At 41.6% G+C, this 22,507-nt stretch overlaps 1 protein-coding gene across 14 annotated transcripts in view; it reads left to right on the plus strand.

Moving 5' to 3' along the window:
* The window catches only part of elavl4 (ELAV like neuron-specific RNA binding protein 4), a 77,376-nt gene that overhangs the window by 5,873 nt on the left and 48,996 nt on the right, over positions 1–22,507 (plus strand). For 2 of the 14 annotated variants that reach the window (XM_079350577.1, XM_079350589.1), the window contains exon 1: positions 13,783–14,080. The exons of 11 other annotated variants lie outside the window; for them this stretch is intronic. In XM_079350577.1, coding sequence (XP_079206703.1) covers positions 14,009–14,080 — 72 coding nt within the window. In that variant the 5' untranslated portion in view covers positions 13,783–14,008. Of the gene's footprint in view, positions 1–12,240; positions 12,792–13,782; positions 14,081–22,507 lie in introns of those variants that run through there. One more of the 14 variants, XM_079350581.1, reaches the window with a different exon arrangement.

Below are 22,507 nucleotides of genomic sequence, written 5' to 3' on the forward strand. Positions count from 1 at the left end.
ATTCTGCCTGTATCCCCAATGGATAGTGTTAAAAAATATTTACAGTGTTATATTTGTTAAATTAAGGACGCCTTTTTTTCTTTAGCTTCCGCTAGTCAGATTGTTGTCCGGAGATTTGAGGTGATTGTGTGTGTGCATGCAAGTGTCTGTGTGTATTTAAATGGGTGTTTTATTTTTTAAACATCTGCAGTTTTTGCATTGAGTGTTTTTTTGGCCCCTTAATGGTGTATTTAATTTCAGACTTAATGGATGAATACAACATAGACATCTATTGTTTTGATAATTGTTGAAAAGTTAGGTTATTATTCTAATGTTTCTTGGGTGGTGGACAGTTTCATAACGTGAATAAATTTGATATAGATTATTCCAAAAAAAAAAAAAAAAAAAAAACATCAGAAAAAAGTGAAATGTAGAGGAAGCAGGAACAATGTAGGCAGATTGGATATTTTGCTGTGGAGAAAACATTACCCTGGCATTTCCATAGAAAAGAAGACTTCAAGGGGAAGGGAATGAAAAAAGGGCCATGAGAAAACCCTGAGCTTTTAGGCAAAAAAGCGTTGTAAGAAAATCCCTGACTCGCCGCATTAAAGCGACATAAAGCTGTGGGTGTCTAATCTGCTGTGGGCTCTTCATTGGTTCGGCTCCCCTTCAAACTGGCTCAGATCCACACCCCAGAGCCTCCCGGAAGCCTTCATAACCCACTGTCATGCTGCTGACTGTACCCAAGGGTTTCCATCAACTGTATGCAAATGAACAGCAAGGATAAGCGGTGAAATGCGTCCGTTAGGAGTTGGGCTTCAAAAATGTTTTTTTTTTTTGTTTTTTTCCCTTTTTCTTGCTTTGCATTCTTGCACGAGTTCAAAGAAGTCTGTCCAGTGTTTTGTTGTTATTTTACAGCACACAACATTTCTGTGTTTTTCCAGAGCCCATTAAGACTCACAACAGTGTTATCTGCTGTTTGCATACGCCTGCTGGACCGTAAATTATTTGTTGAAACCAGTGGAACTAATTAGCTGGATTTATGATATAAATTTGATTGACATTCACACATATTTTGATGCATCTTACCGGCATCTTATTAAATGGAATAAGAGAATTGTAGTTGATTAATCCACAGCTAGATGACCAGATGATTACATGCATATAAAAACAGAGAAGCAATGAATCAGGAGGTAAAGAAAAGAATAATTTGAAACACGTTATTTATAACCAAGTGACTTTGAGTTTCTCATTATGCACAGTTCTTTCTGCTAAAATGTTTTTTAATCATTTAGTTTTGTAATTTTGTGCGTTTGTCATCAACGTGTTGCTGGTGATGAGGCATGTATTTAAAAGCATGTGTGTGTGCTGTGCGAGTGTATGTGAGTGCATGATTCTCCTAGTTATAAAAGATCATCGTTATAGTGATTAATGGTGCCTTCATTAAGCACAGCAAGATCATTTGCATACATTAGATAAATGTGCTTTAAGATTCATTTGGCGTTTGTGTGTGAAGCCTCAAACACAGCATTGCATTTTTTATTTCCAAATGCAATATTTTTACAACATTAAAATACTGTTCTTTAAATCACAATTTAGAGCAGATTTATTGTTCATATCAGTTATTTTGACAGTGCAAAGTATTTGTATGTAATGCAGCACTGCATAAAGAGAGTGCTTTGATAAATGAATAAATAGCGAGATTGCTCGTCCTCGAAAACACTACCTGCCTGCAGCAAAGTTTACCATTTCTTCCCCTGGCACCACCGTGTGTTCAGTTTGTTCAGTGGGTGTGTGTGTGTGTGTGTGTGTGTGTGTGTGTGGACGCGCTTGTGTGTCTGTGTGTGTGTGTGTGTGTGTGTGTGCACGCGCTTGTGTGTGTGTCTTTTGCTACGTGTCTTGTCTCTGAGTTTGTTTGTGCGTGTGCATGTTCTCAGTAGTGCATCCTTCAAGCTGTGGGACAGTTCTTGTAAAGAGCGTTCAAAGAAAATACATTTTTGAAACCTCCAGGCTCACAGTGCAGAGATTTAGCTCGCAATTAATGAAATTTAGCCTTTTGTCCGCTTAAAACAAGAATCCACTCTATCAATTTACATGCATTAAGATGACCGGCAATCTCTGCCATGTCACCTTACACAGCGGCTAAAATTGGAAAAAGAAAAAAAAAGAAGCCAAACCAAGCAGCTAATTATTCAAAATTGTATTCACTGAGATCTCATTTTCAGAGGCCTACATACTAAAACCTGCAGTCTGCCGTGCTTCAGAGCTGAATGCTGTTAATTTGTAGAAGGCTCCACTGATTACCCACTGCAGGCAGCTGCAGTTCTCGATGTGACACCAGGCATTGTTTGACAACTCCAATCTTTTCTGTTTCAGCAATTCAAAAAAGAAAAACCCAGAGGGGTAGCTTTTTTAGATGGGCCTGAAGAGCTTCATCATCATCACCACTAAACAACAAACAGGCAAAGACAGGGGGGGGGGGGGGGGGGGGCACAGAAGCGTGCAAAGCAGCCAGGAGATAGTTAGAGGTCATCGCTATTTCATAACAATGATTAGCTCTTTCCATCTGCCCGCTTTCTGCACTTCCCCTTTCCTTGATTGCAGTGTTTTCTATATCCAGGAAATTAGTTCATTTATGCTCTACAACCCTTCTGTACGACGCCACAGAGGGAAAAGACACCGAAAACAAAGAGATGGAGATAATAAATAGAAAATAACAACAAACGCGCCACAAGGAGAAATGGTGGTTGGTAATTGCGGAACAGACAAAAACAAACATTGCTGGTTGCTGTCTTTTTATTTTACTTAAAAAATCAGCTAAAAAAAATTGAGTGACCATGTAAGGAAATTAAAAATTAAAACAAGGGAAAGCTAAAATATATCTTCCACATAACTGTATCCAGATTATTTTGTCAATATACGTATAGCCTCATATAATACTGAGGTTTGATAAAGTGCAATGTTCTAAAGCTTGTAGCTACAGTATAGGATGGTTGGGGGAAAAAGGCTTTTAAACATCTAATCCCTGCAGAATATATTAAAGTGAAGTGGGTAATGACCGCACCGTATCATAGTATTTCCATTGAACATATGAACACGCATTGTGCAGCTATATGAATGTGTGTGTACATCATGTCATATTTGCTCTTGATATGAGCACATGTGGTGTGTCAGTAACAGGGAACATAGTGAAACTGAGAGACACAGCAAGGGAGGCCTGAAGGGTTCAGATCTGTTGGAGAGGCTGTGTGTATATGTGTGCCCGCCTGTATGTGTGTGTGTGTGTGTGTGTGTGTGTGTGTGTGTGTGTGTGTGTGTGTGTGTGTGTGTGTGTGTGTGTGTGTGTGTGTGTGTGTGTGTGTGTGTGTACGTATGTTAGCCGGCCACCAGTGCTGCAGGGAGGGCCCAGAGATCAGCAGCTGAGCCTTTGTCCCGCTGGGAGCCATCACTGCAGAATGGAGCAGGTGTCTGCAGGCACATGCGCACAAGTAGACACAGACACGCACACACAAATACACACACACACACATACTGTAAACCTACATTTACTCTCATTCCCCTCTCTATCTCTGACACTGCTGTGAATTTGTATTTGTGTTTGTACGAGCAACTCTTGTTATTTAGTCCCTCCTCCCCAAGGTGCCTTTAAGTACATATTTCGTAGCACTTGCTTTTGATTGTTGCCTATTTTTTATACACACTCTGGACTCTGGAAATGTGGAAGTGATCCATAAAGAATAGTCTACCGACAGAAGAGCCTGCTGCAGCATCTCAAGCGCCCACGCCCAACCAAAGGTCACCTTTCTGTGTTCAGGTACTCTGACCTGGAAGTAATGACCTGTAATTTCTCTGAGAGGAGCAGCAGTAGAGTCTGTGCTCTGCTCTGATTGGATCTTGACATCCATGGCAAAATGAAAGCACACTGATCATGCAAGTTAAACATATAAGCATTAAGGTGTTATTAAAGAGGTGGGCGAGGGGCGTGGAACACAATTCAAAAGTAAACAAGAGGTTGTACACTCCAGTTAAAAAACCAAGAGAAGAGATGTCTACCTGCTGTTTTTGCACATTTAAATGTATTCACTTAGTTAAAGAAATATTTTTGTAAAAACGTCAATAAAAAAGGCCTATGTTTTCAATATTAAACGTTTTTTAATTGTAGTTTTTCTTTAGCTCTTTAACTGTCGGTCCAAAGGGATTCATGTGAATAACAAAATAATCTACAAAAAATAACAGAAAGGGGCTTTCCCGTAACACAAATTTTGGGAAAATGGAAAACAAAGTCAACTGTAAAGCAAAAGAACAACATTGATCATTAAGCTGTGATTATATATGTTGTGAATGTTTCTGCAGATTCACCTCAAGTCAGTCTCAATATGTTACAGTTTGGTAGATTAAATAAACAAAAATAAACTCACTTCCTACCCAAAACCCCAGTGCTGCTCTTTTCTTTCTTTTGGCACAGAATGCATTTAATTTTAAAGCTAAAAAACATTGCCTCTTTTGGACCATGTTTTCACACCCAGCTGCAGTTGTTTCATTTGGCTTAAAAGGATAAATAGAGAGAGAATAATGAAACAGACGAGACTGGAGAGAAGGCAGTATTGTGATTTCAGATTTGCTGAGTTCTTCGTTATTTGTTATTTGAAGGCAAATATTAAAAATGAGAAAGCCTTACTTACAGGCAGCGAGTTCTAAATTCGGATGAATATAATACCATCTCAAGTCGACATAACTTTTCCTCTTAAGAGCAGTCAGGGGTGTGTATTGAATCATGCAGATTTTCAATTGATTATAAAAGTGACAGTGATATCAAAATGTGCTGTAGATATGTCAGCTGTATACATTTTGACAAAAGAGGTATTAGCCGGTGTGAGCCCTTTACTGACCTTTTCGCAAATGTGTTAATCTCACAAGGATGTATTTAACTCAGTCATCTCTTCATCACAATAGAAGTGAATACTTAATGCTTCCAAAATCTCCTGACAAAAAGAACACTAATTCCTCTTTTGTTATGAATATGTTATAGATTCAGATATGACATGAAGCACACACGTTTTGTAGGTGAAGACTCCATTTTTAGAACAATGTTAAGAGGCAGTGTGCTTTATCGTTGACAGTTCGGCGCCTGTTGATGCTGAGCTCACTAACACTACCAATACATGAGTGATGGTCCGCATCTGGGATCCTGGCATATTGATGAGCAGCACTATTTTTTTCTGTCCTCTCAGAATTGATAGTTTCGAAGCTGGTGCATTTTTATCGATTCGCTAATTGCCGGGGATAAAGCAAAGTATCTGCTGTCTCCATGAATAAATGATGCACAGCTGACCTGTGCATTAGGGCTGAGGCGGAGTGACCATTCGGGTTGCAGTAGCTAGCCGGGAGCTTTCTTTCTGCTGGGCTTTGTTCGTGCTCCATATACAGAACATAAAGTGGTTTTGAGTGTGATAGATTTTTTTGGATTGATTAAGGATAGCAAACATAAGACAAGATTTTCAAAATAGCTTTAAATACTGAGGTTATTTTTGTCCAAGGGGGGCTAACAGTAGAGTGAGTGGGGGGGGGGTTGCAACACAGCATCATCATTATCTGCTAACCCTTTACTCCTTTTAATAATGTATGTATCCTCACAGCAGCATTAAGGTCTAAAAGGTTTAGCGTAGAGCCGGCACTAAGCTGTGCATCAGTAACTGTAAAGTGAACTAATTTACAGGAATACAATCTGTGAAGACTGCCTTCCATCTTCTGTGATTTTGCTTTCACATTAGGTAATCCACTTTAAAGAAAGTTATTCTTCCTATAAGTCACTTCATCAACAAAACATAAGTAAAACATGTCTTCAAGCATGTAGGCATTTAAACTGAAACCTGGTGGAGTTTTTCATGCTGTGCATCGCCTGCTCACTTTTCTTCAAGCATGAGAAAGGGCGATTAAGCATGAAGTGACATTTGGATAGCTGGATTTGTACAGCTCAGGCATTTTATGGTCCACAGTACCATGGGCCAAACTTGTGAATGACTCTCACTGTATCTCATTCCTTAAAGGTTATTCCTTATCAAAAGCCGTAGTGCAGCCATTTATGGCGATCTGATAGACTTAGTTTTTTGACAGATTTTAAGCATCATTACAGTTGGCAGGTGGTCTTTCAGTGACTCATATTTTCCTACCGATGGTCTTCGTCAGAGATTCTGTAAAAAGAGAAAAGGAAGAAAACGGATCTCACATCTACATGACTGAAGTCAAGTCTAAAATAAATAATGGAAATAATAAGTATGCAGTAGTAGTTCTCAAGTAGAATCTCAAGTGGGAAGCTTTGTGTGTGTGTGCGTGTGTGTGTGTGTGTGTGTGTGAGTGTGTAAGGGGGGGAGTTGTGATTAAAGCCTCGAACAGATGGACCACAGCAGTCGCCCCGTGAGCATGGATATACTCCGACTGGGATCAAACGCAAATCGGACTGCCATCCCCACTGCCCCGAAGCCCACCGCTTCACCTCATGATCCACTGACCCTCCACATTGCAGAAAGGCCACCACTTTATTCCACACGCACAACGTCTTTTTCGGTTTAGACTATAACACAGGAGAAACAGGAAATAAAACATTCACTGTCAGAAAAGAAAAATGGAATACGACGACTTGATATTACATTCATTTTGTGTGAATGGCAATTACCAGCTAGACTAAACTTCCTCATCATTGTGCAAGCTGCTGGCCCAATGAAAGTTGAATGTCACCCCAAGCTGCGGACCACTCTGTTGTCCAAATGGACACTAATCCACCAGAGTCCTGTTGAGAATACACTCACAGTGCCAGAACACATGCCAGACTCAACAGCCAATGCATTGCTAAGCCTCTCTGGGCACCTCAACAAACCTTCTCTCATTTGTGTGAGGATTCAGCCTCAAAGACCCACCATTATCTCGCTCATAAAAAACATTAATGTGTTTGCTTAATAGAAAGGAAGTAAAATAAGGCCTAGAAAAAATATTTTTACAAGAGAATTGCTTGTTTTTTTTTTATTATTTGCTAATTCATATTGATCAAATTGTAAACTTAAGAGCATAAATTCTGCTTAAATCTAGAAAAGGGAAGCTCATTTCTGAAGAGTTAACATAGAGATAACTGCTCTTTCCACAGAGAGATGGAGACGTTCAGCTTTTGCTTTCAAACAGCCCCCTGTCACATCTCTGCCGTCTGCAGGGCTCCAGCCATACCAAACAGCTTTGAGTAAAAAGTAGAAGAAAGTGACTGTGACAGATGCAGCAAAGCCTTGTTCCGGGATCAGCATGAAGAATTCATTTCTGATCTGAGGATTTTTTAGCAGAGAGAGTGACACAGGCAGGGGTTAAGCTGACTGTGTATCATGGCCACTGAGAGCGCGGGAAGAGGATGTAGGAAGAAACCCTCATTAAATTCTACAAAATGCTTGGCTGATGAGATGTAATGCAAATTGTAGTGCCATTTAGGAGATCTACTTTGAGTTCGACATTTTTAGAATGGCAGGGACGAGTTAGATTTAGTTGTTCGAATCTAAAGTATACTTCTTTTTTTTTGAATAAACACACACATGTTGAACAAGTTGAACTGAATGTGTACCCAGTCAAAAACATTGCCTTTTTAGTTTCGATGTTTTCACCCATTTCAGTAGGCTGAAACGTCTCTTAAAGGCATCAATGTATTCAAGACTTAAAGATAATGAGCAATTAATTTGATTATGTTGCCTATATTTTGTTGTTTTGGATGAATAGCATCTGTCACAAAAACAGACTTTATTACACATCCAAATGTTTTCAGGGTCAATATTTTAATAGGTTTAATATTAGAGACATGCTTGATGGTGTTTTTAACAGCAGGATGAATTTTATCAGTGTGAATTGTGTTCATTAAATGCAGTTTTAGAGTTTTATGTTCGTGAATTGGGAATTACTTTCAGTTTCTTCTTCATTATTTGCATCTATTTAGTATTTCAGTGCTGGCTGTGAACTTGACTGTCCTCTCCCAGGATAATTTAACATCATTTGCTCTCAGTGGTTTAAATAAGCGGCTCCTCCTGCTTAAGGACACCAGCTTCCTATTTTGTGCAGCTCTTTTGTAACACAACTACTCCAAACTGCTCCTCTCTATTGCTAAATTGTCTGAGCATCACGGCACAGAGCTGCCTGCTTTTGAAAACAAAGGGAGGATGTGATATGATTGAAAATGTAACGGCAATGCAGCTCCTCTGTGCGCCTTTGACCATGAAACTACCCGAAAATCAGAATCCACAACGTGGGAGCGATTGATCTATGGAAAATAAAGCCCCCTGGTCTTAACACTGAAAGCAAATAACAAAAGTCAACCGAATCCAAAGTGGCCATTGTTGTGCAGATATAGCCACATTGTGTTAATAGCTGTCTGGTTACTGGGGCTCAATGATGCAGAGTTTTGTCAGCGGGCAGGGAGACGGGCAAGTTGAAGGCTGTGATTCTTATTTGTTGATTGTTACCGGCAAAGGGTGGACACCTGCCAGGAAAGAGGCGATAATCAGTCTGAGTAGAACAGCAAGATGCTACTACTGCCAGAACTTCAATAGAGCTACTAAATCTATCCTTCAAGGGCAAATCAAAAGAGCTTGAGTAAGCCGCTGCATACTGAGGAGCGTGTTCTGGGCTATTAAATGTATTAGGCTGTTTTTACTGCAGACGCTGCTGTGATATTTTGAATTGAAATTAACTAGACCTGATAAGTGTTGCATTGTTCTCCGCTGCTCTGTAAAAATACAACACTGTTCAATTACAGTGTTGTCGCAGTACGGTGTCAGAGGAATAATTCAGTTTCAAACCGTGTTTACTGCCTTGCGTCCTTGGATGCATTAATTTGCGCTGAAACTTGACGAGCAATTGGGAAGAAAAGTTTTCCTTCTCTTGTTAATATTCAAGGTGTTTTCTTCCAGCTCTTTGAGGTAACACCTAGGGTTGTGTAGTGTCTTCACTTCTCCTCCTTTAAATAGAAGTCTTATTATGCAGAGTGAAACATAAGGCAGGCGTTGAAACACTAGTCTGACAGTTAACAAGACTCAAACCGAGAGCAACCACAATTATCACTGTCTGCGCGCTGCATATTCAAACCCGCTATTCTGCAGACGCTTTAATTTGCCTGCTCTTTCACACTTGATATCACATCACGCTTGCTGTATATTGCATTTTGTTAAGTACTTTGGCACCAGTATATTCAATAATTCAAATCTAAAGATACAAGAAAAGCAAATGTTTTGACGTTTTTCAGGGCGTGGTAAGAAAAGGGAGAACCAGAAAGAATGAGACAGATAGTGACAACATTAGCCCGCAGTTAATCCATTAAGGTCCAAGACTAGAAGTGGTTTAGGGTGGACAAGCAGGGCAGAATGGAGGGCAGGCGAAGTTCAGAACAATTAGCCGGCTCTCTGCTTCCCCCGAATTAGCAGGCTGGAAGCACACACCGAGGCACACTTCTGCGGTCCAGCCCTTTCACTTCCACTTCCACGGTGGCCACGGTGTCACACTGTGATGCACATAAAGAACCAAAACGATGCTGCTTTCTCTGTGTGATTTTTGCGCAGATGAACACTCACTGTGTGCGTTTGGATTCAGTTGTGTGTTTGTGGATGTTGGCCAGAACCAATCAGCGAGATTGGGTCTACATTGCTGACAGTATGGCTGGCCCTCCTGGGTTAAAGCCACAAAAGCTTTTTAACTTTCAAAACTTTCTAAGAGGAAAGAAACATCATTTAGCTCCTTGAAAATTATTTAGTATCAGTCATCCTTTAAAAGGCCAAATAATGCATTTAATCATGGCTGGGCACTTTTTAATGCAAGCTCTGTCTTAGTGAGAATGACAAAAAGATAAATAGTTGTTTTAAAATGATTTCCCTTAATAACTTATTTCACATATTTTGATTAAATCAGTGCTGCTACTCTAAGATAGACACAAACTTTACAGGCAAAGACTATATTCAGAAGATAATATACTAAACTGCAGTCTCTCCAACATTCAGAATCTGAAATATCTTAACAGGATGATCTTGATAGAACAACTCAACCACTCCATCCATATCCTGTCCATATACATTATCAAAATGTCTGTACCCTTTACTGGGACATGACAGCACTATTGTTCCATCTTCTCATGTGTCCGTACTTCTTCACGAGAGTAACCCACTTCATAAAAACAGCTCGCTGCAAAACACAGATTGTGTTTATAGCTAATTTACTGAGTAGGGGCAGTCACTTTCATTGCTTTATAAAAGATGGTCCTGCAGAGCAGTTAAGAGTAAGGACAAGCAACTGTGAGAGACTCATTTTCACTTTCAAATCATTTTCTCATTTAGAGGAAAGGTTATTTGGATCATAATACAGAGGGCGAAAAACAATCACAAAACCTTGTCGTATATGAAATAAGAAAATGATGACCCTCTGTTTTCAACACTCAAAATGTGACTGTGTTCAAAGACAAAAACAGAGATGTGATCAGTTCTCTTCTCATTTCCATAAATCTGACTTTTCATTCTTTACAGCAGGGAATTAAAAGCAACAATAAAAAAAAACTCATTGGGAGAAGAATATTTGAGGCTCTGAGGTGGAGAATGTTTTCTTTCTGTGGTCCAACTAAAAGCCTTATTAAATCCAAAAGGTCAGAGCAGGAGGAGAAAGAATGGACAGGAAACTGTGGATTTGTTGCCTAAACTATTCAGCTGTAAATTATTTCTGCTCCTTGACTGACAAAGATATGAAGGAACATAAAGGAAGATAGACAAAGATGCACTTCTATTTTAATCCGTTTTCTTTGTGTTTCATTGTACCTTACTCCTTCCTCTGTTTCGTTATATTCAGTATGATCGGTACAAATCTCCAGACTGCGAGTGCCAGCATATTCTATTCTGTTTGAAACAAAAGTGAGCTTGTTCAGCCCATCTTTTCCTCTGTGTTTGTGCGTATGTGTGTGTGAGCATGTGTGCATACTACTTGAGCTTAACTGAAGGAATAGTGGTGATTCTCATTAGTATGTCAGGCGCATGGTTCTGTTAGGCAAGCTATAGTTTGCTGTGGCTAACTAGACATGTGGAGAGGTCAGAGGTGAAGAGGGAAGGCTGGGGAGTTTCAGTCAGGGCTCTATATTTTTCTTCCCCTCTTTTCTGTTTTTCCTATTTTTATTACAGTATTACTTCAGTGGACTCATTTGGGTGCTCATCTGTGAAGCAGGTGAACATTCACAACTGCATTTGTAGTTGATGTGTACAAGCAGTAGTGTTTATTATACATTATATAACACACTGTAGTGTTGCAGTAGCTCATGTATGAACTGTGGGCTTCAGTGAATTACAGGGAAGTCTTTTCAGTAGTTGAACGAGTCTTTTCAGTTGACCATGAACTAGAGTCATCTTGCTGCACAGCTTTGTTGCTCTAAGATTAAAAAAAAAAAAACCTTAAGTAGAATACATACATCAGTATAAATGATCAAATTGTCTATTTAATAATCTCTAATAGTAAAGAGTGCCTTTCACTATACTCCAAGGGCTCAGGGTGATGGCTTCAAATTGTTTTGCTTGACAAACAATCCAAATCTTAATGAAAGCAGCTAATTCCACGTTCAAGCAGAGGCAACCAGAAAATGATGAAAACAAACCTGCTGAAATTGGTTGACTGTTTTTTCTCTGATTGCATTTCTGAAAACAAGGATATGATCATGAGAATAGGTTACTAGGCATTCGAACTGGCCACATGAAGATAAAATCATAGTTTGAGTCGGTGGAAGCGAGTTACATGCTAAGCTGAGTATGAGGTGCTTTACTGCCTCAGTGAATTTTTAAGACTGTGTGCAGGTTAAGTCATATACATAAGCACATAACAGAAATATGCTTATTTGTGTGACCTATGTGTAAGGTACAGCCAACTACTCCTGTCTGCCAGGTGAATGTGTTAACACAAGCAAGAGCTCCCTCTTCTTGTCTGACAGAGATAGTGTCCAGCCAGCAAAAAATAACCTCAGGCAGGTATGCTCATGTGTAAAGAGAATTTTCTTTCTTTCTTTTTTTAAATAAAAGTTAGATTATTTAATTGCAACATTCGATTGAACAGAGTGTAAGGATTTCTATAACAGCTAACGTTTTAAGCCCCTGCGGTGTACGAGGCACATAAACATCTGTTTATGTTAAATTTTACATTTATTTTGATGAAGGAAATAGGCCTACACGTGGCTTAACCACAGATAGTATGCAAACTATTTAAACAGTGTAGCACCAATGCAGATAACCGGGTTTCCACTGGAGCTTAATGTCAAAAGAAAAAAGTACGAGTAAAACATCTCCTCAGCTGCAAGCATCTACCTCTCTGTATGAGACCTCCTTTACTTCCCTTATCTTGGACCTGCTGCCTCCAATTGCATCCGCGAGCGCATCGCCCCTTGACACCTCCTCAGCCAATGGGAGACCTCGAGCGAGGCGAATGGACATTCCCTAAATGGCTTTTGGGGGAGAAATGTAAAAGTGTGTTATCCGAGAATTTTTCAGCGGATGCTCTTTTCCTAAGGCGTTGTTATGCTGTAGTTCTTCCTTTGCCTTTTTTTTTTTGGGACGCGGGACAGGTCTGCAGTTCTTCTACACACAGTTCGCGCTGTTTAGCTTTTTTTTCCCCGGCTCCGCTACACTCACTCCAGCATCACGTCGACTCATTCATCCTCACCGGCACGCTGCCTCTACTACATCCGACTCCTCGCGCCTACCTCGCCGACTTTTTTTACAGTTTGTTCTCCGAGATTGTTTCGTCCGTTTTAAAAGTCTGACACAAGAATGGTCATGGTGAGTAGATATCGAAGAGTACAAGTACAGTGTGTATCCCCCTTTATTGTGCCTGTAGCCTCCTCCTTCATCTTTGCTTTTATAAGTAGCCTAACATTAAAGCGTACCGTAGCAGGCAGACAGCTTGTCTAGCTACTGTAAATCATAAATATCGACAGATGCTTATTGTGCAGCTACCATGTTCCCATTTTAAGTTATTGTAGACAATCGATCATTGATAAACCCTTTTTATTGGCTGAACCTGTATGAACAGGTGTTTATATGTTACATTGAAACAAAATTTTTTTTTTTTTTAAATATTAGAAACTTTATTTGTATTGTTTGATTCTGGTTTTTTTTATTAAAGAAAAAATGAAAAGGAAAAATGAAAACTCGCAGTCCTCAAAGATCCTTTTAAGTGTTATTATGTAAGACCAAAGCTGAAATCATATGTGTAAAAATGCGTGTGTTGTACTTTGTAAGAGAAACAGACAGAGAGTATGTATCACAGCCATGTAAATGTACCGTGGATTTTAGCATGCACCCAATAATAGCTAATTTATATACACAGTGCTGCGCAGGCATCCTATTAACATAGCGCCTGAGGCTGCAATCACTCTCCTCGAGCTGCTGCGCGAGGCTCTGCCCGGCTCACTCAAGCACAGACCTCAGCAGCGATTGATTGCTTTGCTGGGATTCAGAGAGCCTTTTCTCTGCCAAACCGGGCTGAGGCTGGCGTGTGCCGAGGAAGGCTCAGAGCCAGCAAGAGAGCGAAGGTGTTAACACTGAGGGAGGGGGAGGTGATGCTTGAGGCTGACAGGCAAGCCAAGAAGCCAATCACAGTCTCTAGAAGAGATGCGCGTGTGTATTGGGGGTGTGGGGGGGAGAGGAGGTGGGGGTGTGTTGGGGAGCGGAGGTGGGGGGGGGGGGGGGGGGGGGGGGTGGTAGTGGGAGGGATCTGACCCTCCAGATGAGCAGGCGACTGGGCGGGTGACTGTGAAGAGGAGGGATGGAAGGGAGGGAGGCTTGCTGCAGCCCAGTGCTCCCTCATCTTACCATTCTCCTCTCAGCATCTGTGGAAGAAGGCAATGCTCGCTCCATATGCCTGTAGTACGCCGCTCTCTGCACGCTGCTAAGACTCCGGCAGAAAGAGGAAGAGAGACAGAGAGAGGAAAAGAAGAAGACAGTGTCAGACAGGAAGCGAGTAGGGGATTTTCTTTGCTGAGGCGTCGGTTTAGATGTTGTGTGAGGAGAGAGAGCGCGAGACAACGGCCGGTTTCTCCCAAATGGAGTGGAATGGGTTTAAGATGGTAAGACAGCCTTACACTTTAGTCCACTGTTCATTTTTAACCATCATTTTCTTTCTCAGCATCTCACGGTGACTGCTGCAGGTTGTAGTTGTAGATACGCTATCCACCACAGCCAGGGTGTTTAATATTCTTTAAGCACAGGCAAAGCAGTGATAGTATTTGACTATTTGTCTTGCAGAATGTGAAGTTTTTTTTTACACACAGGTAAGGTGGATACAGCAGAGAGGGACTGGGTAGGTTTCTGGGCAGGATGGAAAAAACTGGAGAGAGATAGAGCAAGATATCATGTAGTGAGGTGTGGAGGTACTGTAGGCATACATGTAGAGGTAAGCAAAAAGGGGGAGAGGACCTTAGGGAGGGAAGGGTTAAAGCAGGGAACAGCACCCATTTTATGTTGAAGCCAGGGCTGAAGGTGTCCCCCCCTTTGTTTTACTGCCTTTGCACCACTCTGAAATATTTACCTGCGTATAGTACTGCAGCACAGATCTCATGCACATTGTTCAAGTGAAATACTGTAAGTGACGAGAACAGAAAATGGACTTTGTTGGAATGTAAGTTTATTTATGCAAAGTCCCCTTTGTTAATTGTATGTGTCGACATGTTATCCGTCATGCTGCTTGTGCACACAGTGAGAGTTTGTCCATGTGTTGTGCCAGAGCTGGAGAAAGAATGAGTAGGTGTGTTGGCATAGATGCATGTCTGGAATGCAAAACACTATAACACTGTGCATTCTTTAAGTGTAACCCACTGCATGCTGTAAATCAGTTTTTTTTATTTCTTTACATTTATTTCTTTTTACACTGCAAATCATTTTAAGCTAACTTCATGAGACTCACCACCTCTTGTACATTAATTCCTCTGTTACGTCCAAGTGACAAAGTAAAAGGTTAACTAGCATAACTGACAGACGTGTTTTCTTCCTCCGCTCATTTTCCCCTGTCGTATGAGACAGAGTTTTATTCCATCGCAGTTACTGCCTTGCCATCTTGTCCAGAGAGTCAACAGCAGTATTTTGCATTCTCAAGGCATGAATTTGCTTTCAAAGTGCTTCTGTCACGATCCACCAAGTGGACTGACTCACTTTCAATTTGCATGAAGAACGGTGCAAGCACAATTCATCCGGCGGTGAGCAAATGTTTGATTGTTTGTGTGCTGGCTTCTTTCCACTGGACACCATCTAAATGCTAATTGAATTAAAGGCGACTCCCCTGTTTGATGACGCTAGCTGGAAATGTGTCTTCTTGGACCGTTAAGACCGTTACATGCCTGAGTGCAAAGCAAAGGGGCCAATCCAGCCCTGACGCTAGCAGAGATGGAGTGTATGTTGTTGGTATTGATATACTGTACAGACAGCAGGGCTTGTCTTATTAGGAGGAGAAGCTGGACATGAAGGGAAAGAAACAGTGAGAGAGGGAGGGGGAAAGGATTCATGTTAATCAGTATTGAAGGTTTTAGATATGAGCGTGTGCACCTTGAAGCCTCCTGATGGGAACCAGTTGGTCACCTCGGCTAGTGACAGCCAATCGTTTCACACCCAAACACACACTGATAGATACGAACATACAGTGGCTGTATTAGCCTCAGGCAGAACACCACAAGCTCCAAGGTTACACATCAATGCTAATAGGGTGTAGGTGTGTGAGGAATTTATTATCCACGGAGCACCGGCCAAGTGTGTGCCCCGATGATTTGAATGTGGCTGAAAATCAGGGGAACATAAGATAAGGGATGGGTGCTTGGTGGTCGAGGAGTGAAGAATGGAGGTGATTCAGAGACATCAAGTGAAAAATAATAGAAAAATAATAGATGATGAGGCAACAAATGAAAGTCAAACGAACAGGGCGATAAATCAGATGAATGTCTGTGTTATCTGCTTTGCATGAGTTTGAGTGTGTTTATCAAGACAGCAACTGACATGTGAACAGATGCAGAGTGACATGTTTAACTGGATCCTGATTAAATCAGAGCAAATAGAGAAAGGTAGGGAGAGAGAGAGGGGGGAGAGAGAGAGAGAGAGACAGGGGAGAGGAGAAGATGTTTAGACACAGAAACAAATGACTCTAAATCTTGTTTTTGTGTTGCTATGCACAACATCATTCATTCATCATTTATCATTAGGGTTGGCTGTAGAGAGGTGTGTCACATCATGTATGTGATATACTGTCTACTTTACGTTTAAACTGTAAAGTTGTTAAAGTACTAATACTACACAATTTAAAAACTTCTTCTGAAGCACTCTTATCAAATAAAACATCCTCTATCACCTATTTGTGACCTTGTGCAATAAACAATAAGCAGTCTGTTGACAAACAGGGACAGGCCACCACTAATCAAAGTAACAAAAAAAAAAAATCTAAGCATCCATGGATTCTTTTTTTTTAACTTCTTTTAATCTTTTTTCTCCAGGACTCTCTTCTCATTTTCTTGTCGAGCCAGTTTTTAAAATGGCGTGTGCTGATTTGTTTTTGTTTTACTGAGCAGCATAAATATATATAGAAACAGCTGGAAGGAAGTCATGCACATTCTTTGTCTGGAGCTGTTTACATTTGTACATACAGCTCATGTTTTATGTCGCACACAAAAGGTCTGACCAGTGGGGGGGGAGATGTTAAGTAGAAGGTTTTCACTGTCTTAGTTTTCATCCTTGACATGATGATGTTCACATTCAGAGGTTGTCCTGCAGTTTCCATATCCACAGTCAGTAGCGACAGAGCAGGGAAAGGTCAAATAATCACACTAAGTGTTTGGTCACGTGATCATAAGACAGCTTATGCATGCACAGCAGTTATTAATTGTTATTCATGTGGATCCAGTGGTTGCTGATGTGTGTGTGTGTTCTACTGTACGTGTTCCTTCTCTGCTCTGAGGTAAATGGCCAGCTGCAGTCAGGCATGAACAAACAGATCATTCGGAGGGTCAGCCATAATTACACGTTTACTCGATTAACTCTGACCCAAGATTGTAATGAGGTTCAGTTCTTTTCATTGAGGTTATGTGTTTGATATTTATGTCAAAGACATTGAGTTGCATCACATTTGTGTATAATCGTGTTGGAGTCCTGTGCACGAGGAAGAAAGCGTTTTCTTCTTTTTTCGAGTCGTGCCATTTTCTTTGAAGGTCTTCTTTTGGTCACTCATCATGCAGAGTGCAAGTCTCATTGACAACAGCTCAGTGTGTAAACCTTTTAAGTCGGTGTTACCATAATAAATTGTCAAAACTGCATCAAATTATGGATTTAAAGAGGATTCTCAGGTCAATGATATGATTACACTCCAAAACCTGAGATTGAAAAACTACCGTCATCGTGAAAGAGACGTCGTCAACTTTTAGTTACTTGTGCAAAGCGAGTATTGTATTTGTATGTGCCATAGCACTGCTTAGCTTATCTTAGCAGTACATGTCATTTCATGAAGCAGTCTATCAATGTGTTGGCTGAACAGTGTCTGTACAAATATCATGAAATAGTTTATTGTTTTCAAACGTCTTCTCCTCTCTCCTTGAAACAAAAGCAGGATGGAAGCAGTTAATGAGCCAAAAGCCTGTTTGAATAAGAAGCCGCCGTAACAATCTCTGTTCCAATTAGCACGCTTTGGTTTTTAAATATTCCTTTTGTGTGAAGCCTAAACACACATGAAGACTCACAAAACGGTCATGTTGAAAATTTAATAGGCTTCCCAGCGATTTCCTTCATTTATTTAAAATGTGTTTTCTTCTCCCCCCCCTCCCCTCTCCCTTTAAAATGCTCAAAATCTGAGAGGCATGGCAAGGCATTCTGCTGTGAGGGGAGCAGCATTCACAAATACTAGACCTAATTCCTTTGGCAGCAGCTCAAACTGCTACAGACAGACACATAATCAGCTGGGGAGTGTTAGCGCCTCAGCCCACTAGCAAACACAGGACCGAGCCCTTGTTGTGCATCGCTGCTTTTCAGAATAAATATCCCGATTGAAAATACAGTGGGAGGAAAGAGGTATTCATGTGTATATAGCTCTTTGTTCAGTCAAAGCTACAGAAGGAGAGACGAACACTGGCTTTCTTAGCTACTTTGCTGCTCATTCTTTCTCCATCCTTTCTCTCGCTCTCTTTTCCTTCCTTCCCTCCTCTTCTTCTTCTCTTCTTCTCATCCTCCACTGTACGCTGTGTGTTTCTGTATTTCATACCATTTCAGATGTTTGGATTTGAGTGGCAGTTTCTCCTGAGACTGTGCACAAGCCGCTGACTCTTCTCATCTGCATTTTGCATCCCAGGAAAAAAAAAGGGGAACAGAAAGCAGCGGAAAGCATCAGCAGGCAGACAGGCTGTGTGTGTGTGCGTGTGCGAGTGCGTGTGTGTGTGTGCGCGCGCACGTTGCCTGTTGTTTGGCTTCGGCAAGCTTAACTGGCCCCCGTGCTGTTGCTGTGTGATGTTTAAAGGACGTTTCAAGGTCATACTTTCGACAGGCCTCACCGCCTCTGACATATAAAACATTCATACATTTCTGTACCCCGATGAATTATAGATTGAACATGCAACTGAACATGCTACAAAATGGCACCATTGTGGTTGGTAATAGACACATTAGGGCCGACAAACAAAGATTCCCACGCGACAGACGCGAGGCCGCCTCTTCTCACCAGCTGCAACTTAAACATCGTGGTGAGAACGGTTAACCTGATCCTACGCCACAAGAAAATACCACAGAGACAGGAGAGGCTGAGACAGTCCATCTGCAAGTCGGTTGTGGTTTTAGAGTCATAAAGATCAGACTGTGATGTGGAAGTTGACAGGCTTCATCTCCATGAATGATAAGAGGCGATGCAGGAAGATAATAGCTGACTATATGATGTTTCCAGTCATAGAAGACGTCCCAACATCAATAGGAATATGCGTGTCAGCCTCGGATGCTTCACCTCCCAGTAAAGAGTCGGCCAGTCAGAGCACCAGTCTGATTCTGGAAGGAGAAAAATGCCAGTGAGACGTTCAGTTTGTTTTAATACGGAGTGTAACATTCACACACTGATGTCAGTACCACAAGGAGCAATTTGGGGTTTGTCTTTATGCATAAAGACACTTTGACGTCTAGTCGGGATTGAACCGATAACGCTCTCTTCCACTGAGCCACATCCCGCCGCTGTTTGATGCAGCACATGTGAGACTAGAGATAGAAAATACCTGCAGTTATTAGGCCGCGGTTTGAGATAGTAACTCTGATAAAAGGGGTGTTTGTCCCAACAGGAATATGGATCCTCACAGTTAACACGCAGTCCTCTACAATCGACAAAATGGCTGTCCGTCCTTCTCTCTAAAACGACAATTTGACATCAGATGTTTATCAAGACCGATAAATGTCAGAGGGCAGGCACAGAACCGACCTGCCACGGTGATATCTGGAGGCAAAGTGAGAAAATGTCCAAAAGAGCAGAGAAAGCCAGATAATAGGAACAGTAAAGAGACAGATGTGTGGCTGTTTCACAGCTGCGTGGCTCTTAAGCACATGCTGTCACAATAAACGCTGTCGCAGAATTTTTTTCCAGCCGCCTTCTATATGTCGCCTTCCTGGAACATGCACGCAGTATATGAGCAAAGACGGTCTCCTGTGGGCATTTTCAACTTCTCCGCACTGTATGGCAGTAGTGGGGGATTAATCTGCTCATTTGAATGCGCAACACTCTAATGGTTTAGCTGGTGTGCCGCTGGCCTTGGCTGTTCAAAGACTTAGTATACATTTAGGCTTTTGTGTCTCCCTCTCCCCTTTTCCTGCTGCAACAGAAGCCATTTCTAAATCAAGTTTCATTGAGATGACGTTTCCAACAGAAAAAAAGAGCTTACCATAAATTCTCCTGTCGAACTCAAATCTGAATGTGTTATCAAAACAACTAGTTTAAAGAAAACGTCGTCACATCTCAGTTTCTTTATATCGATGTACAGAAAGGGAACCAGGACCATCCTGGCTGAATATAGAAACGCAGCCGGCTTATAACCGTAAGCATACATGTGTTCAAACAGGATTTAAATAATTCATGGCGTTCAACCCACAAGATGGTTGCTAAGAGATTTGCTGGACGATAAAAAGACAAACATTTAAAGCTGGTATGTCTATCAGAGATGTAGTCGTTTCTTCTTTCTGTGCTTTACAGTTATTCATTGTCTCCATCAAACTGTTTACCCATTAAGACAGATGACAGAAGGCTGTCCTGTCCCCTCACAGCTATTTGATTATATGAGCGCCAGTCCAGAGCTGAATCAATAACTAGATTAGCTCGGCACACACACACACACACACACACACACACACACACACACACACACACACACACACACACACACTCAGCCACACCCTCACACAGAACCTAAGGCTGCAGAATTAATTCTGGAGTATAACGGTTGGTTAGTGTCTATGTGCTTTAGCTCTATCTCCCTGCTGCAAGGCAGACACACTCATTCACACACACTTGTACACACAAGAACACACACACACGCGCGTATACGAGCAGGCTGTGTCTGAGATGCAGCTGATGGAGGAAACAGTGATTAGATTAGGAAGTGCTCTGCTTCTCCTCGCCGTCTTGTTCTCAGTGTAAAGTGCTGTGCTGTAGGTTTGTGTGCTTATCGTATACCTCCAGGATGTTTCCAGCTTTTTAAATAAATCTTCGACGTAGCCAATATTACCACTTCCCACCTTAAACCAGTTTTAATTAGAACTTCTCTGAGTCCAAGAAAAAAAAAAAAAAGATGAGTTTAATCAACGGATTTCACAGGTTTCTTATTTTATTGGTCAAGGAAAATATTTGTCGAGAATCGAGATCACATTTGGGAAAGTTCTTTTAGACAGTTCTGTTCTTCTCTCAGGGCTTTTTTTCTTGTCGCAGACAAACGAAGCACAGCTCGAGGTTTGTTTAAGCAAGCGATGTACAGTTGTTATCTTTGGGGTTGCGACAGCACAGCACTGCTGACTTGCGCGTCTCTGACCCGATACACGCAGGTGGGCACGGTAACAGCGTGCAGTCGGACAGCTGAGTTACCTGAATGTGTGCGTATGTTTGTTTTGGTCCCACCAGTGTGTTTGAGTGTGTCTTTGCTAAAGATAGGAAAACAGCCTCGCTAAAATGGCTGCTTGCCTGCACAGGTGCGTGGCCGCTTTCACCTGCCAGCTACTTGTGGAGGTGGTGTCCTCGCTTTATGACACACGGTGCTGACTCAGATGCATCAGCCTGCCTGCTCTCCCTGCCTCACTGTCTGTCCTGTGTCCTTTCTCCCAGCTTCAAGCAACTCAGGCCTGGAACGGAAATTGGCACAAGCTATATTACATATCGTGAAATGCAATAAAGAATATGGCAGATTCTTTTGTCAATGCGGTACATTTCTTTTGTCACTTGTTTGGGTATTTATTCATAGAACAGTCACAATCAAAGTAAAGAGGTTAGATCTGAACAGAGTGAAGGCAAACATGATATTTGTGTTATAAAAGAGGAGGATAGAGAGAATATGAATGAGGAAGGATCCCCCCCCCCTATTATGTTATGTTAACTGACAGGAATGATGTAGCCTTGTGCTGTCTTCTTTTCTTTTTTTAAATCCCCTTTCTCTCCTTCAAAATGCCTCTTTTGTGCTTACTAGCCACAGAATAAAGTTAATTCTTCCTGAATACGCCCTACATGCTAGATAGATATCATCTCCGCTAAAACCTTTAACCACATTAATGACATTTAATTAAGCAGAGAATCCCATGTAGGGGATGAGACGGTGATTTAGCCTCTTTAATCCAGCCGAATGTCTTGCTGAGGGCTTCGACAGTGATCAGTCCTCTCCGTCACACCCCGGGGGGATTACAGCGGGACGGACAGTGACGCACAGCAGAGGCATTTTTTGCTGATTTGACCGAGCGAGCGGCAGAGATGCTAGCTGTAGCAGCAGCAAGAACAGGAACAAAGATTGGCAAAAAGGCTCAAAGGAAAAAAGGATAGAAATGTTTGCTTTTCATCTTTTCGATGCAGTCACAAATCACACAGCTGTGGTAACAAATCTCTTTAAAATGTACAATAACTGAAAGATAAGGATACCCATCCACGATCCCACCCAAACCCGCAGACTTGAGATGATGGTGCTGCTTTGACTTTCAGCTGAGAATCGGTTCGAAAAAAAATGGGGGTCAGTGGCATCAAGCAAGGCACTGCTCCTGGTGCAGGAGTGAGCTGAGGATACTCTTCTAGGGACCTGAGAGGGCCATTGTGGGACTTTTGGGCTGACAGGCAAAGTCAAGCCTACACTTCCAAGGCTCAGTCCCCGCGCTCCAGGCTGCAGACAAAACAGCCAGGCAGGTGTCCAGCTGATCTCACACCCCCACAAGGGAGGAACTGCAGAGCACCAGTCACTGGAGCTGCACAAATTGAAGTGTCATCTCCAGAGTCAAGATGCTCACCAATTTTCTGCATGCGTTGGTGCAGAGTT

This window comes from Symphodus melops, assembly GCF_947650265.1.
Source record: "Symphodus melops genome assembly, chromosome: 8".
Taxonomy (NCBI): Eukaryota; Metazoa; Chordata; class Actinopteri; order Labriformes; family Labridae; genus Symphodus; species Symphodus melops.